The sequence below is a fragment of the Mustela erminea genome, chromosome 11 (assembly GCF_009829155.1).
Source record: "Mustela erminea isolate mMusErm1 chromosome 11, mMusErm1.Pri, whole genome shotgun sequence".
Classification (NCBI taxonomy): Eukaryota; Metazoa; Chordata; class Mammalia; order Carnivora; family Mustelidae; genus Mustela; species Mustela erminea.
Window position 1 is genome coordinate 101,485,785 of NC_045624.1, and position 17,717 is coordinate 101,503,501.

A 17,717-nucleotide genomic window follows, 5' to 3' on the forward strand; every position below is an offset into this window, starting at 1 on the left:
TCACCACCTCCACTGGAACTGAGGCCCTACAGAACTCATTGTTTTGGAGATGTGTAGGCATGAGTTTGTGCTGGTCTTTGGAGTGAGGGCCCTCTACACTGGGACAGAAGGAAGTGTGACTGGAAGGGCAGTCTCCCCAGAGCACAGGGTTGTGGGGCTTCTTGGTGCAAAAAGTTAGGCAGACAGTGTTTACACCTTGCTGCTTCCTGCAAGTGACTCTCTTTATGCTTCGGGTCAGGAGAGAGAAATGGTGCCAGCTAGCTCCTTTGAGAGGCATCTCCCTGAATACAGCTTTTCAGGGACATGTTCCAAGAAGAGCAAATAATCTCTACTGTGTGCCTCAGACATTCTTCTGATCGCTTTTTCTACACTATCTGCCCCTCAGGTTGTTTGCTTGCCTTCCTTCCATGATTTGCACAGCGCCCTCTAGGCTCTATTGCATCTATGTCAGCTGACCTTTAAAACAATAGGTTTTAAGCCCCTCTGGCTGCAAGAACTCACGAAATTAAGCCCCTCTAATTTTCCAAGTCAGCGGCTTTGGAGAAATGTTCTTGTGCATCCCCCTGTGTGCTTCTCTCTCTTGCCCTTCTCCACCACCTGTGCTCCCTCCTTCCCACAACACTCGTGATCCATTTCTCTCATGGTTCAGAAACCGTCTCCCTGCACTTCCTACCTCTTTCCTTCCTTTAGTTTTGGAGTTTGTTCCTTCAGTATTTGGGTTGATTTCTGAGGTATTTAGGATGATTCAATAGTTACCTAGTTGTATTTTTCAGATGAGGAAAGTCTAGGGTCTTCCTACTCCACCGCCATCTTTGAAACCCTAGGAGAGATGGAAATTCTAAGAAAAAATGAAACAGATATGCTTAGAAATCATATGTACTATAAGAGAAATGAAGAATTCCTTTGATACGTTTATTATTAGGTGAGGTATAGTTAAGGAAAGAAATAGTGACCTTGAAAATGACATAGAAACTTAGAAAACTGAAAAGGAAATTGAAAAACTTAGAAAACTGAAAAGGAAATTGAAAAAAAGTATAAAAAAAAATACCCAGTAGAGAATATTCAAGTACAGTGGGACAATGACAAAAAGTACAACATATATGAAATGCGAATATCAGGAGAAGGAACAGAAGGAAAAACAGAGGCGATATTTAAAGCAATAGTGACTGAAAATTTCTACAGATTAACATCATACACGAAACCATAAATCCAGGAAGCTCAGAGAACACCAAATAGCAAAAATGCCTTCCACTAAAAAAAACCTCCACAGATAGACCAAAACCAAAAACTTGACATAGGCATATTATATTCAAACTTCATAAAACCATAAAAAAAAAATCTTGAAAGACAGAAGGGGGAAAAAAATCCTACTTACAGCAGAGCAAAAAAAGAATTATACCAGACTTCTTTTCATCAACCATATGAGCAAGATGAGGGTGGAGTGAAGTATTTAAAATACTGAGAGGAAAGAATCAGGGTCCTGGTAATCTGTAACCTGCTCAATTAGCCTTGAAAAGGTAGTGAGAAATAAAAACCTCAAAGAAAAATTAAGGGAATTTGTTGCCAGTAGACCTACTAGCAAGAAATGTTGAAACAAGTTATTCTGAGAAGGAAAATGATATAAGTTAGAATCTTGGATCTACATGAAAAAAAGAACAACATCAGAGAATGAATAAGTAAAAGTGAAATAATTATTATTTTTTTCTTAATTGCTCTAACAAGTCAAAATATACAAAATAACATTTGTGTGAAATATTTGTTCAAAACAATAACACTGTTCAGTCATGTGTGTATATATATATATATATATATATATATATATTTTATATTGATACTTCTGAATGCTTAAATTCATGTAATATATATAAGTAAATTGAATGACCTCAAGATATGAGGGATGAGAGGGAGGAATTAGGAATATTTTGTTATTATGAAGTGCTGGCTCTATCCTTGAAATGATACAGTGTGATTTGAGAGTGGAATAGGATTAAATAAGAAAAACCACATTATCATATCAATAAATGCAGAGAAACATTTGACAAAATCTAGCACCTATTCTTGATAGACTATCTCTGGAAACTTAGGAATAGTTCTTCTATTTAGTGAAGAACATCTACAAAGAGCCTAAAACTAACATCATATTTAATGATAAGACACTTGAAACTTTGCTGCTGAGGTCAGCAACTAGACAAGAATGTTCTCTCACGGAATAGCTTTCAACATTATACCAGAAGTCCTACTAATGCAATAAGATTATAAAAGGAAATAAAAAGGTATACAAATTGGAAAGGAAGAAATAAAACTTTCTTTGTAGATGACATGATAATTCTATGTAGAAAATCAGAAATAATGAAAAAATCCATGAGTAGTTATTGCACGATTACAGGTTATGAGGTTAATATACAAAAGTGAATCACTTTCCTATGTAACAATGAGTAAGTGGAACTTGAAATGAAAAAACAATACCATATGTGCTCATTTTAACACCACATACTCTGAATTTGGAACGATACAGAGAAGGTTAGCATGACCCCTGGGCAAGGAAGACACAAACTCATGAAGAAGTCCATTAAAAAAATAATAATAATACCATTCATCTTAGCACTCCCCCAAATGAAATAGGTTTAAATTACAAAAAGTCTACAAAGTCTGTGTGAGGTAAACTACAAAAGTCTTCTGGAAGATGTCAAAGGAGAGCTAAATAGATATTCCGTGTACAGGGATGAGAAGACTTGCATCTTGCCAGTTCTTTCCATCTTGATCTATAGATTCAGTGCAATGCCAACTAAAATTGCAGCAAGTTATTTTGTAGATATTGACAAACCGATTCTAAAGTTTATATGGAAAGGGAAAAGATCCAGAATAGCCAACTCAGTATTGAAGGAAAAGAACAAAGTTAGAGGACTGATTTTACCCAACTTCCAAGATTTATTATAAAGCTATGACAATCAAAGCAGTGTGAGTGTGATGCAAGAAGTGACAAAAAATGGATGGCTAGAATAGAACAGAGAGCTCAGAAGTAGACTCACTTAAATGCAGTCTACTATATACAGTTCACTGGTCTTTGACAATGGAGCAAAAGCAAAATGGGGGAAGACAGTCATTTTAACAAATGACGCTGGAGCAACTGGGCATATACGTGCAACAAAGTTAATTTAGACATCTTTCAAAAGTATTAGCTCAAAGTGGATCATAGGCCTAGATGTAAAATAGAAAACTGGAAAACTAGAAAATAACATAAAAGAAAACCTAGATGACCTTGGGTATGGCAATGACTTTCTGTATATGACACCAAAGACATTATTAGTTAAATAAATCAGAATCTGTTCTTTGCTAAAATTAAACACTGCTCTGTGAAAGATAATGTCAAGAAAATGGGAAGACAATTCACAGACTCATTTTTGTGGGGCACCTTGGTGCCTCAGTCAGTTTAAGCATCTGCCTTTGCCCCAGGTCATGATCCCGGGGTCCTGGGATTGAGTCCCAAGTTGGGCTTCCTGCTCAGTGGGGAGTCTGCTTCTCCCTCTCTTTCTGCCCCTCCCCCTGCTCATGCTCTCTCTCTCTTTCTCTCTCTCTCACTCTTATTCTGTCTCTCTGAAATAAACACAACTTTTAAAAAAAGAGAGAAAATATTTGCAGAAGACATATCTGATAAAGGGGTTTTTTTTGGAATATATACAAAGGACTCTTAAAACTCAATAAGAGGGGAGCCTGGGTGACTCAGTTGGTTAAGTATCTGCCTTAGGCTCAGCTCATGATCCCAGTGCCCTGGGATTGAGTCCCGCATCAGGCTCCCTGCTCAGTGGGGAGCCCGTTTCTTCCTCTCCCACTCCCCCTGCTTGTGCGTGCTCTCTCTCTGTCAAATAAATTTTAAAAATCTTTAAAAAAAAACTCAGGGGAGGGCACCTGGATGGCTCAGTGGGTTAAGCCGCTGCCTTCGGCTCAGGTCATGATCTCAGGGTCCTGGGATTGAGTCCCGCATCGGGCTCTCTGCTACGCGGGGAGCCTGCTTCCTCCTCTCTCTCTCTCTGCCTGCCTCTCTGCCTACTTGTAATCTCTCTCTGTCAAATAAATAAATGAATCTTTAAAAAAAAAAAAAAAAAACTCAGGGGAAAAAAAAAGACTCTTTTACAAATGTACAACATAACTAAAAGGCCCTCACCAAAAAAGAATACACATGTGAAATAAGTATATGAAAAGATGTTCAACATCGTATGTTATTAGGGAAATGATAAAATCCAAAACATTGACAATACCAATTCCTGATGAATGTGGAACAACCAGAGCTTTCACCTATTGCTAATATATATTTGTATTTTTTTTTCTTTTTAATTCTTAAGAATTTTGAAATAGAAGAGTTTGCAATGAGACTGAATGGGGACTTTAAAGGGTAACATAAAAGTTGCTGTCTGGCCCTTTACAAAAAAAGAGAAGGGGCGGGAGAAAGTAGCCATCCTATGGTAGAGGACCGTAACGAAGATACGATTAAGGGAACACAGGCATGAGCTTATAATGACATTCATTACTTTTAATTATATAATTAAGATCAGAAGTTTGCCCATATATAAACAGAAGTTTGCAGATAGGGGAAGAAGGCACAGAAACATTATAAATAAGGTAGAGAAACCACTGTAACAGGAAATTTTAGAAGCCATACTCCTTTTCACTGGAATATATACAAAGGACTCTTAAAACTCAATAACTCAATTGTATAAATTTATTTCACAATGTAAATGAAATGGAAATTCTGACTCCATAGTCTACCAAACCTCTCCCCAGAAGAGATTTAATATCTAAGTAGACAAACTTCCAAATAAAAACTTGAAAATGTTGTTCAAGATCTACCCCAAAATTTCACTGGGAAATTTTACCAAACCTTGAAAGAACAGGAAATCCCAAGGAAAATGGCATTAGCAAGATGGTGGAACAGGAGTTTTCTACCAACTTTCTCCCAAAGAACACTGCTTTTGGCAATCACACACAGATGAGAGAACCTTTGTGGGATCTAGGAGTCCAGTAGACAAGTTGGGCACACTCACTGGGAGAAGAAAAAAATCTGAGACTGAGAACACTGAAGAGAATAAGCAGAACAGTTTCCTGTTTCCATGTCACCCATCTCCAAGGTGGCACAGCTTAGTGCTAAAAGACGAACTTGGTCTGCACTTTCCCCCACAGGGGGAAAGTGAGAACATGTGAGTGAGTTTGCAGCTTCCACAGCTATCAAAGACATCTTCTTTCTCACTCTTTCAGAACACAGGGGTGATCTACATGAACAGAACAAAAGACTCTGAATTTGAAGACATGTAATTAATAATTGTAAAGTCAGAGGAGAAAAAAGTTACGAAGAATGAAAAAAGAGTGAAGAAAGCCTATGTGAATTATGGGATATCATCAAGTGAAACAATGTATGTGCATTAGAGGAGTCACAGAAGGACAAAGAGGGAGAAAAGGACAGAAAGCTTATTTCCCACAGGGGAAAGTGAGAACATGTGAGTGAGTTTGCAGCTTCCACAGCTATCAAAGACATTTTCTTTCTCACTCTTTCAGAACACAGGGGTGATCTACATGACTGAGTGGCAGGGAGACACTGGGAGCATGGCAACCAGTGTTCAGAACTCAATAAGGAACGCAGGTCTTACTAACCACGCATTCCATTAGGAAGCCTGGCCACAGGCTACTGGGGACAATTGGTCTGTGAATCCTCCCATCTGACCCACAGGCATCTCTGACATTTCATTCTCCTTACCCACATGGTGCTCCACCCTGTAACTGAATGTGCCTCTGAAGGCAGTGAGTACAAGTCTTTGTGGACAGTTAGAATAAATAGAAATACAGCTCAACCCTGTAGAAGTAAAAGAGAGCTTACAAACTTGAGCATTTAACACTGTTGTAGGGAAAGCAAACAGGAGAGTCCTAGCATGTATCCTGACTTTGTGGAATTAGGAGCAGTCATACAATCATTATGATTCACTAAGACAGAACAAGACGTTTGGAGTAGGCATATATGTAGAGAAGGTATGATAAAAGCCTTAGAATCCCTAGCAGGGCTGACAGAGGCATCCCACCCCCACCTCCAGAGACAGTAAAGACTGGAAGAGGTGGTTAGTTCTTCAAATGCTAATACAACAATGTAAGACCTAAAGGAACATGAAAAATCAAAGAATACCAGCAAAAGGACAAAATAATTTTCAAGTACCTACAAAAGAAATGGAGAGCTACAATTTGCTTGAGAAAAAACTTAAATTAATGGTTTTGAAGAAGTTCATTGAGCTTCCAGAAAACACAGGAAGACATCTCAATGAAATCAGGAAAACTATATATAAAAGAAGTTTAACAAGAGATAGAAATCATAAAAACAAAAAAAGAACTGAAGAGGAATTGGAGAGCCGAAGAATACAGTGAATGAAAAGAAAAAATGCAATAGAAAGCGTCACCAGGAGACTGAAACAGAACAAAAGACTCTGAATTTGAAGACATGTAATTAATAATTGTAAAGTCAGAGGAGAAAAAAGTTACGAAGAATGAAAAAAGAGTGAAGAAAGCCTATGTGAATTATGGGATATCATCAAGTGAAACAATGTATGTGCATTAGAGGAGTCACAGAAGGACAAAGAGGGAGAAAAGGACAGAAAGCTTATTTAAAGAAATAATGGCTGGCAATTTTCCAAATCTCAAGAGAGAAATGAACATCAAAGTTCATGAAGCTTGTAATTCCCAGTATATATTCAACCCAAAGAGTCCTTCAGTGAGACACGTTGTAATAAAATGTCTAAAACCGAAGACACAGATAATTTTGTAATTTTGAAAGCAGTAAGAGACAAAAAAACTCCTTATGTCACAGGAACACCCATCAACCTATCAGTGGATTTCTCAGCAAAAACCTCGTAGGGTGGGAGGAGAGTCCTTAAAGGAGAAAAACGCCAAGCAAAAATACTATACCCAGCAAAGCCATCCTTTGAAAATGAAGGAGAGACAAAGGCTTTCACAGACAAAAGCTGAGGGAGTCCATTACCATAAGACCTGCCTTACAGGACATGCTGAAATAGTTCTTTTTTTTTTTTTTTTAAGATTTTTTTTATTTATTTGACAGAGAGATCACAAGTAGGCAGAGGCAGGTGGGGGCGGTGGGGGGGGGGAGGCTCCCTGCTAAGCAGAGAGCCAGATGTGGGGCTCGATCCCAGGACCCTGAGATCATGACCTGAGCTAAAGGCAGAGGCTTAACCCACTGAGCCACCCTGGTGCCCCCTGAAATAGTTCTTTATGCTGCAATGAAAGGATGCAAATATGAACAAATAAAACACTGATAAAGGGAAGTGTATTAGTCAAATTCAGACCCTGTAGTGTAGATCACTTTACCACAAAAATCGAAGGACAAAAAATATTAAAAAGAACTATAGCTATGACATTTTTAAATGGATATATGATATAGAATATGTAAATGTGACATTAGAAACAAAATGTTGGCGGGAGTAGAGTTTTTGTCAGAGTTAACTTATCAGCTTAAAATAGAATGTTATATGTTATATAAGCCACAAAGGAAAAATGTATAGTATTAGTCAAGCAATTTTTAAAAAGGAACCAAAGTGTACCAATGCAGAAAATCATCAGACTAGGAGAAAGAAAGAGGAAGGAAGAAAATATAAAACAGCCAGAATATGAGTAATAATATGAATAAGATGGCATATGTAAGTCCTTACATATCATAAGTACCTTAAATTCAAATGGATTATCAAACCCAAAGAAACAGAGTGATTGAATGGATAAAAAACAAGAGGTAACAATATGCTGCTTACAAGAGACTCATGTCAGCTCTAGTGGACTGCAGAAAGTGGAAGAGCTGGAAGTGAAGAGATGGAAAAAATAACATTTGATGCAAATGAAAACCAAAATAGAGCTGGGTTGGATATACTTATGACAGAGAAAATATACTTCAACTTCAAAAACTTCTAACAAGAGACAAAGACAGTTGCTATGTAATGATAAAGGAGTTAGTTCATCAAGAGGAAATGAATATATACGTGTACCCAGAGTGGTTAGGCAAGAAAAAGGAATAAAAGCTGTCCCAAGTCAGAGAGAAAAAGTGAAATTGTTTCTGTTTGCAGGTAGCATGATCTTGGAGGGAGAAAACCCTAAGGGTCCTGCCAAAAAATTGTTAAAACTGATGAACAAATTCAGTACAAAATTAATATACAAAAATTAGTTGTGTTTCTATAGACTAGCAGGAAACTTGGAGAATGAAACTAAGAAAACAATTCCATTTATCATAGCATCAAAGAAAAATCCTTAGGAATAAATTTAATCAAGGAGGTGAAAGACCTCTGTGCTGTAAATTGTAAGACATTGATAAAAGAATGAAGAAGATGTAGATAAAATATCCCATTGTCATGGATCAGAAGTATTAATATTGTTAAAATATTCATATCACCCAAAGAAATCTATAGATAATATAATTTCTATTAAGTTTTATGGTATTTTTCACAGAAATCGGAAAACAAAAATCCTAAAATTTGCATGGAACTACAAAACAACCAAAATAGCAGTAACAGTCTTGAGAAAGAACAGAACTGGAGGCATCACACTTCTGAATTTGGAATATATTGCAGAGGTATAGTAATCAGAACAATATGGTACTGGCATGAAAACAGACACATTGCTGAGTGGGACAAAATAGAGAGCCCAGAAATAAACCCAGCCTAAATGGTTAATATCCTTAACAAAGGCAACAAGGGGACACACAGTGGAGAAAAAAAAAATCATCTCTTCAATAAATCATATTGGGGAAACTGGAGAGTCATGTGCAAAACAGTGAACCTGGACTACTATCTCATACCACTCTCAAAAATTAACTCAGAATGGATTAGGGACTTTAAATGTAATGCCTGAAACCATGAAACTCTTAGGAGAATTCATAGGGGCTCCTTGACTCAAATCTTGGCAATGATTATTTTTATATGATACCCAAAGCTTAGGCAACAAAAGAAAAAATAAACAAGAGGAATCATGTCAAACTAAAAAGTTCTACACAGCAAGGGAAGCAGTTAACAGAAGAGGTAATTTTCTTTTGGGAGAATGGGAGAAAATATTTGCAAACCATATTTATGCTAAAGGGTCAGTATCCAAAATGTATAAGAAACTTACACAGCTCAATAGTAAAAATGATAATAATAATAACAATAATCCAGTTTTTAAAAATGGGCCAAGGACCTAAGTGGATATTTTCCAAAGAACGCATGCAAATGGCTGACACATTCCTGAAGAAGTGTTCACTAATTATCAAGAAATGCAAATCAAGACCATAATGAGATATCACCTTATACCTGTTAAGATGGCTTTTGTTAAAAATAGAGGAGATGAAAAATGATGACAAGGATGTGGAGAAAGGGGAGCCATAGTATACTTTTGGTGGGAAAGTAAATGTAAAGAATTAAAAATAGTACTACCAGGTGATCCAAGCAATTCTACTTCTGGGTATTTTTCCAAAGGGAGAAAACTTAATTTGAAAAGATACATGCACCCCAATGTTTATTGCACATTGGACCCTGTGCTGGATGTGGAGCCTGCTTAAGATTCTCTCTCTCCCTCGGCCCCTCCCTATCTCTAAAATTAATTATTTAATTAATTACAATATTTAAGTGTTGAATACATCTATAACTATAGGTTTTAATGTTCACAGGCTGACCACATTATCATTCTCTTTTTTAAGGATTTCTGAGTCAATCGTGAAGTACTTATTTGTAAACCTTTTATAATAAATATGTTTGAAATTTGTAGGTACTTCACTTTCAGCTTGCTTTCTATATGTTTATAATTTCAATTTCTTGAATACAGAAACAGCTTAAATACAGGACACTTTTTTTTTAAGATTTTATTTATTTATTTGACAGACAGAGATCACAAGTAGGCAGAGAGGCAGGCAGAGAGAGGGGGAAGCAGATTCCCTGCCGAGCAGAGAGCCCGATGCGGGGCTCGATCCCAGGACCCCGGAACCATGACCCAAGCAGAAGGCAGAGGCTTTAACCCACCGAGCCACCCACGCACCCCTATAGGACACTTTTTAAGGCTTACAAATAGGGTACTTTTATATCTAACTTAACAACTTTCAAGAAATAGATAATGAGAAAAGGACTTTTCAGATACATGTAGAGAGAGAGCTGTTAAGCATTTGAAAGTGAAATAGGATGCTCCGAAATGGAGAATTAAAGAAAAAGAAACTACCTATTTAGAGAAATTTAAAAAGCAAAACACACAGCAGAACACAGCTGGTAAAGCGCGCCGTGTGGTGCACTGGAGACTGCTGGAACGTCGCGTGCCGGTTACACTCAAGTGAAACATCACAACAAAATAAAAAGCAAAATGGAAACTAACAGAAGTGAGCGTAGGATGTTAGACAAAGAACATAATATGAGAGAATCCCCATCTAACATGAATAAATGTTCTCTTTGTCCTTTTCACCATCCTGTCATTTCTTTCAGTACTTTCTCCATAACATATTTTATTAAGCATATTTATACAGATCTTTTTTTTTTACTTAGCCATCATAGTGACTGGAGGCCAGGAATAATAGCAGGCTTCTTCCAGAAGCTATATAGGTCATCCTCTGGAGATTTCCAGAAGATGACCCCTCTCTGGTTCACCTAAGTGTCTGGATTTGTCCTTTAAAATAGGAAGGTGACGGGGCACCTGGGGGCTCAGTCGGTTAAGCATCCGACTCTTGGTTTCAGCTCTGGTCGTGATCTCAGGGTTGTGAGAAGGAGCCCCCACAGGGGGCTCACACTCAGCTCATGGTCTGCTCTCTCCCTAAATAATAAATAAATTAAAATTTTGAGATAGGAAAGTTGCATAGGTGATAAACTCTGTCTTCTGTGTTTGTTACCTTACTCTGCGTCATATGGCTTATTCCATAAACTGTGAGTTGTCTCACTGGTCGGTTGGCCATTTGGATAGTTTGGTCACTAAAGACAATTGAAAAATTGTGAGAAATAGAAAAATTTTCTAATTTTTTAGAAAGGGTCCTGGGATTAAACCCCGCATCGGGTCCTGCTTGGTGGGGAGCCTGGTAGGTCTGTAAAATTTAGAAAGTCATGATTTAATTTGGGGTAAGGTAGGAAGAAGTGATTATATGAGAAGTAGAAAGGAAAGGATCCAGTTAGCTTAAAATACAGAGAAGGAGTAAAATCTTGAAATGAATGTACGGAAAATGGGAATGTGTGGGCAGTCTTAGGTTTTTACCTTGTCTAGGAGGTACTGAATCACTCTAAAAGAGCAGTTAGCAAAAGAAGGGATTTAAACTCGGTTCAGGTTTTTCTACCCTGAGAGGTTTTCTCTTTCTGTTTTTAAAAGATGTGCCAGGTGTAATTAGTTTGCTGATGCTCCTTCAGAAACAGAGGGTTTGTGTAAGTTTTTCAGGTGATCGCAAAATAATGTCTGGAAGGTAATAATGCTTTTCTTTGGGGCCGGGGGATTTTTCCAGGCATAGCCCTTTTGTACCTGCAGTTGTACCGGGTCACCTGTGACCAGACCTACCTGCTCCGATCCCTGGACTACGTAAAGAGAACCCTTCGCAACCTGAATGGCCGCAGGGTCACCTTCCTCTGTGGGGATGCTGGACCCCTTGCTGTAGGAGCTGTGGTGTATCATAAACTCAAAAGTGATTGCGAGTCCCAGGAATGCATCACAAAGTGAGTCTTTAAAACTGGAAGTATTTACTCTAACTTCTCAGATCAAGGTCTTCCTGTAGGAAGACATTCAAAAAGAAAATTCTTTTTTAATTCATCTGCTATTGCCAGCAGGTCTTTCCAAGAAGTAAAGAGGTTTGCATATTAACCTTGAGTGTGATGATAAGATCACGTGCCTCCTTTCTATCAAGCTTGCGTCTGCCTTAATTTTGGGAGAAACAAACATATTTCTTCATGTTACTTTGATCCTTTTCGTAATTAATTTTTGGTTGCCTTCATTGCACAAAAATTAGCTTATATGCCTTAGATCTGCTATCATAACTAAGTTATTTTTAGGTTCAGTTGTTTTGGAACAGCCAGTGTAAACCTTTTATAGCCCCTCTGGTTTATATTCTGTTTTGGAAGAGATAGAAGTCAGACTCCACTCCCCTGGTGCCTGGTGGAGTATCTGTTGATGTTTCTTGACTGATAGACTGAGTCAAGCTAATTCCCAAGCATTGACTACATTTTAGTACTATTTTCTTTTTTTTTCCTTTTATTTATTTATTTAGTACTATTTTCTCTTAAATTTTAAATCACCTTCTTCTAATTATGATTTCAAAATTGATTATCATCTCTCACGTGGGTTAGGCTAGTATCAAGGTAGATATTTTGAACAGAAAGGTGTGTTGTTGTTACTGTGATATCTGAGAGGGAGATGAGTGTAGTGGAGAAGTTTTTGTTGTTTGGGTTCCATTTGTTTGCATTCCTTAGTTTTAAATGAAAAATAAATAACAGGAAACTTCTACAGCGATAGGGTTACTAACAGTTTCCTGAAGAGGTGTTTCGAACATTCTCTGGGGAAACGGAATTGTTTTTGTTGGATAGACTTTTGCAGCTTCAGAGGACCATTGTGTGCCGGGATTCAGACCTCCCCGACGAGCTGCTCTACGGACGGGCAGGTTACCTGTACGCCTTACTCTACCTGAACACGGAGATCGGTCCAGGCACCGTGTGTGAGTCAGCTATTAAAGAGGTACTGTGGGGTTGGCATCAACCGTGGGCACCCCGTCATCTCTACCATCCCAACCTACCATTAGGGGCTGGACACTGCTTCTGGGTAGGAGTCATTTCTTAAGGGATCTCATATAGGCAATATGTAGCTCCTTTATTCTCCTTTCTTGGAATTTTTTTTTTTTTTTTTAAATCTGTCCCCCTCTTGGGCCTGTTAATTCACCTGTCTTTACTAGAACCAAACAGCAGCAGCTTCAGAAAGACAGGATATTTATTTCTCTTTCCTAATGCATCCGAACTGGTAGGCAGTCCCGGCACATACAGCTCTGGATCTGGGTTCTTCTCTTGTATCCTACCATATCCTAGGGCCATGCCCTTGCCTGCCTGCCCGCCCAAAGCTAATCGAGTACCCATCGGCTCAAGACAGGGGAGGAAGTAGAAGATAAGCAGCTTCTTTTTTAAGGCCACGATCCAGAAGTTGTCTGCTACACTTCTGCTCACTTCCTACTTCCAGAAATAGTCAAAGGACTGTGTCTGTCTATGGCCAACAGGCCAGACACCCAGCTAGAACCTGGAGCACTGTTACCGAAAGTATGAAGGGAGAAAGGAGAGGAGGGAACATTTTGTGCCTTTGCTACATAGTCACTACAGACAGGCTCTTCTTTTGATTTAACTAAACTCTGCAGGCCACAAGAGACCTCATTTCATTAGCCTTTCCATAAATAAGGCTAATCCCTCCAGCCTTTCCTAGAAGATATAGTGCCAGTCCTTTGAGGAAACGTTGCAGTTACGAGGCAACTAAGTAAGAGTTTTTATAGGAAGTTTTACTAGATCCTAGTAAACTGTTCTTCCCAAGAACTTTCAGTCTTGTGGTTTGACTTCCTCATTTCTTTTTCTGTCCTGAGATTGTCTTCTGATTTTTCTCTGCTTGTATTTATTATGAACTAAAGGTAACAGTCGTGGCTGCTGACTGCTTGTAGATTTTTAGATTAAGTGATCAATAGAGAGTTGTTAGTGTCAAGGAGATGAAAGCAGTTTTAGTAAGTTTTCTAGACTAACGCTGTCGCCTTATCTCCTAGGTGGTCAGTGCTATCATTGACTCCGGCAAGACTCTGTCAAGGGAAGAAAGGAAGGCCGAGCGCTGCCCACTGCTGTATCAGTGGCACCGGAAGCAGTACGTGGGGGCGGCCCACGGCATGACAGGGATCTACTACATGTTAATGCAGGTGGGTGAGAGCACTCGGAAATGCTAAGACAGGGGCCACGGTATAAAGTATCTGGCCATGGGGTGCCTGGGTAGCTCAGTCGGTTGGGTGTCAGCCCTCTGCTCAGGTCATGATCCCGGGGTCCTAGGATCGAGCCCCACATCGGGCTCCCTGCTCAGTAAGGAGCCTGCTTCTCCTCCTCACACCCCCCCACACCAGCCCATGCTGTCTTCTCGCTATCTCTGTCTGATTCTCAAATAAATAAATCTTAAAAAAAAAAAAAAAGAAAAGAAAGAAAGAAAGAAAAGAAACTATTTGGCCAAAGAGTAAATGGGGATGGAAATTTTAGTGTAAGTCAAGCAGGCTGATAGAAAAGAAGGATCCTCCCTTGAATCATGAAAACCTAAGCTCTGCCTCATGGCCCCCCCGACAGCGAGGTGCCGAGAGCACCTTCTCCACTTGGTTTTGTGCCGAGTCGGGTCTGTTGCCCACATTCCTCCTCTGTCGGCGTCCTTCTGCGCACTGCAGTAGTGACTCTGAACGGAGGGGACCCTCGGAGCAGAAAGGGTCTCCAGAATCCCAACGGAGACAGGGACTTTTTCATGTTCACACACCCCAACTTGCTACCAGCTGTGTTCTAAACCTGTTCTAAACCTATAACTGGTTTGTCGTGGTTATGATCTCGTCTCTCAGTCGTGCCTGCCGTCTGGAGTGGTCACTGCTGCGTCAGGCAGGCAGAAAACCCCCCCACCACCCGCCAACACCGCTTCACCCTGCTTCAGCCTCCGGGCCTCTGGTTCCCCTCCCTGCTTTTTACACAGCCTTTTCTTTTTTTTTTTTTTTTTAATTAAGCCTTTCTTTACCACACCCATAACAGAGTAGTTAATTAATGCTAAAAAATCACACAGCTAGTAAGTTAAGGAACATGGATTAGCATTTGGATTAAAACTTTTTAACTAAAAGCGAGAAATTTTTTACTTCAGATTCCTTTTTTTGAACCTACTCTACCACTAAAAGAAATCCATATCTACATGGGACGAAAACCCCTTTTCTGGTAATTAGTTCTCTTTGTTTATTGTTGTAGGAAGCAAAGTGTACATATCCCAGTTTATGAATTTTCTTTATGGTGCAGACACGTTTTCAAAGTAACTGGGTTTCCAGAGCTCATTTTAAAATAGCGCTATTAGTTTGGAACACTGGTAGTTTGTGTATATTTTCTATTTCTGCAAAAAATGTGTTAACACTAGGCTTTCAAACTTTTTTTTAAGATTTTATTTTATTTATTTGAGAGACAGAGATCACAAGTAGGCAGAGAGGCAGGCAGAGAGAGAGGGGGAAGCAGGCTCCCCTCTGAGCAGAGAGCCTGATGCGGGGCTTGATCCAAGGACCCTGAGATCATGACCTGAGCCGAAGGCAAAGGCTTAACCCACTGAGCCACCCAGGTGCCCCTGAAACTTTCTTTTTAAATGATGCCCTTAGGGGAATGGAACCCTATGAAAACCACACCAGTAAGACATAACCTTAAAGTTTAGATGTAGATATTTAGGTTAATTTTTTTGGATATCAGGGGCTTCCTTGAGAGAAACGCAAGTCACAAAGTTGTCCCCTTTATCTGCTTTAAAGTGAAGAATGTGAGAATACGCTTTAGGCTGTAATTCAGGCAGGATTCTGTATAGAAATCGATGTCAGTTTTCTTGTAGCAATCACAGGTCGCAGTGTGCTACACCAGCTCCCAAGCCAGAGGCAGGTCTCACCTGTCCGCTCAGCCAGGCACTTAACGCCGCTCCTCAGAGCAGCGGGGGAATGCGTGGTGCTGTAGGTTCTGCTGTGCGGTTTCATTGGGGAGGCTCTCAGAAGAGGCCGCACGAAAACTGAAAATGTGACTTAAACTCGCTTTCAGGATGGCAGAATAAAGACATTTCTCCTCTTGAAAAAGAGCTCAAAACAGACAAAAAACAAAAAACCCCAGAAACCCAACTTCCTTGATGAGACTAGGAGACACTCTGGGGCCCCAGAGTACATGTACACAGACTGAGAGTAGAGGAAAGAGCAGCGGGGGACCAGACGGGACAGAGGTGGATCATGCATGGGGTCAGAGGAAGATGCCCTGGAAGCCAGCGCATCCGCGAGGCAGCACCGGGGCCCCAGGGACCAGAAGTGCCGTTGCTGGGGGAGGCAGAGCTGAACGCGTGTGCATACAGGGGAGGTGTGGGTGCAGGAGGGCGGCTTTGAAAATCTTCACATGGAGCCACTGAATCTCCATCAGCGAGATGGCCCGCGAACTGACTGTTCCTCCCCTGACTCCTGCTGGAGGTGGAAGGGTCTGGAGCAACTGAACCAGATCCTGCAGCTTCAGAAAGGCCAGTGTGGAGACAGTTGAAGTGAAGCATAGAACCAAACACAGGGGCAGGCCTGCGTGTCCACCAGGTTCTGGGCGGCCCTCCCTGCCCCGACGGGGATTGAAGTTGGGCTGTTGTTGTTATATTTTGTTATTGGAGGAACTGCTCGGTTGAAAGGTTGCCTGATGTAGGAGTTTCAGAGCCCCCATTATAAATGTTAGCTGGCTGTCTGAGATGGCTCTTAGTCTCTACTAATTTGGCCGAGCCACAGTGACCAGGTAAGTTATCAGACATTTTTCTGGATATTTCTGTGAGGACATTTTGGGTGAGATTTACATTTAAATGGCATTAGAAGGTGAGGAGGGACAGTAAAGTATCCCCCGTCTGAGAAGACACTTGGAGACCAGAAAATGAAGCAGAGACTACAGAGTTTTATTCAGGGTGACTTTCTGACCGGGGGAGGGCAGCAGAGGACGATCTACAGCAGCTGCCTAGTTATTCTCTGCGAAGACCAGACCTTAGACCATAGATTGTGTAGACGGAGGGAATGTGCAGAGGGCACTGTAGTGAGGTCAGAGGGACTGCACACCCTCAAAGGGTTTGTAGGCACCTAACTGACAACTGCCCTTTACGGAGATCTTGGGGCCCCCGTCTGTGCATCAGGAAAGGGCAAGACTGTGTTACCTTGGACAAATTCATGAGAGGCCAAAACAAGCCTCCCCCAGTCCCTGACTTGGTCACCATTTCTAAGGTACATGTGTCAGTCTCCCAGGGGCCCAGAGCACGTAGCCACAGCAGAGGTCACCGAGCGAACAGGAACAAGATGGGGGGCCGGAGATGGAGTCATAATTGTCAGCACTCCCATAGATGCTTGCACTTTTAGTAAAGCCGTTTCCATAATGTGGATGGGCCTCATTCAGTCAGTCAAAGGCCTGCCCTGAGCAAGAGAGAATTCTCCAGCAGATGGCCTTCAGACTTCGGCTTCGACCTCAAAACAAATTGAACTAAAGAAAGGTCCCCCCCAAGTCTTAAATAACCAGATAATTGACTTAATTTGAGCTTTATATGCTTCTCGGTATTCCAGGTAATTGAGGCCTTGAGGCTTTGTTATAGTAGCTACAGTACAAACCCTTTAAAAAAAAAGTAAGGAAAAATAAATGTTTTGCTTTCCTCTGTTTAAAGCCAGCAGCAAAAGTGGACCAAGAAACCCTGACAGAAATGGTGAAACCTAGTATCGATTATGTGCGCCACAAAAGATTCCGCTCTGGAAACTACCCGTCATCGCTGAGCAATGAAACAGATCGCTTGGTCCACTGGTGCCACGGCGCCCCCGGGGTCATCCACATGCTCATGCAGGCCTACAAGGTCAGTGTCGCCGTTCGTGTCACACGCATTGGATATTTGGAGATCCACTTTCCTCTACCAGGCTCTCAGTCTGGTTTTGGCCAGCCCATTTGATTGCAAACAAAAAACCCTTCACAATCGATGTTTTTACAAAATTAAGT

The 17,717-nt window shown here is 40.5% G+C and overlaps 1 protein-coding gene and 1 non-coding gene across 2 annotated transcripts in view; both read left to right on the top strand.

The window, feature by feature from the left end:
- Positions 1 to 17,717, top strand: part of LANCL2 (LanC like 2) — a 53,414-nt gene that overhangs the window by 21,551 nt on the left and 14,146 nt on the right. Inside the window, exons 3-6 of the mRNA XM_032305083.1 lie at positions 11,471 to 11,678; positions 12,543 to 12,690; positions 13,748 to 13,894; positions 17,395 to 17,577. Of these exons, the coding sequence (XP_032160974.1) occupies positions 11,471 to 11,678; positions 12,543 to 12,690; positions 13,748 to 13,894; positions 17,395 to 17,577 (686 nt within the window). The remainder of the gene's footprint in view (positions 1 to 11,470; positions 11,679 to 12,542; positions 12,691 to 13,747; positions 13,895 to 17,394; positions 17,578 to 17,717) is intronic.
- On the top strand, positions 2,472 to 2,579 carry LOC116569736. Its single transcript, XR_004277167.1, has one exon. It is a non-coding gene; the product is annotated as a U6 spliceosomal RNA (small nuclear RNA).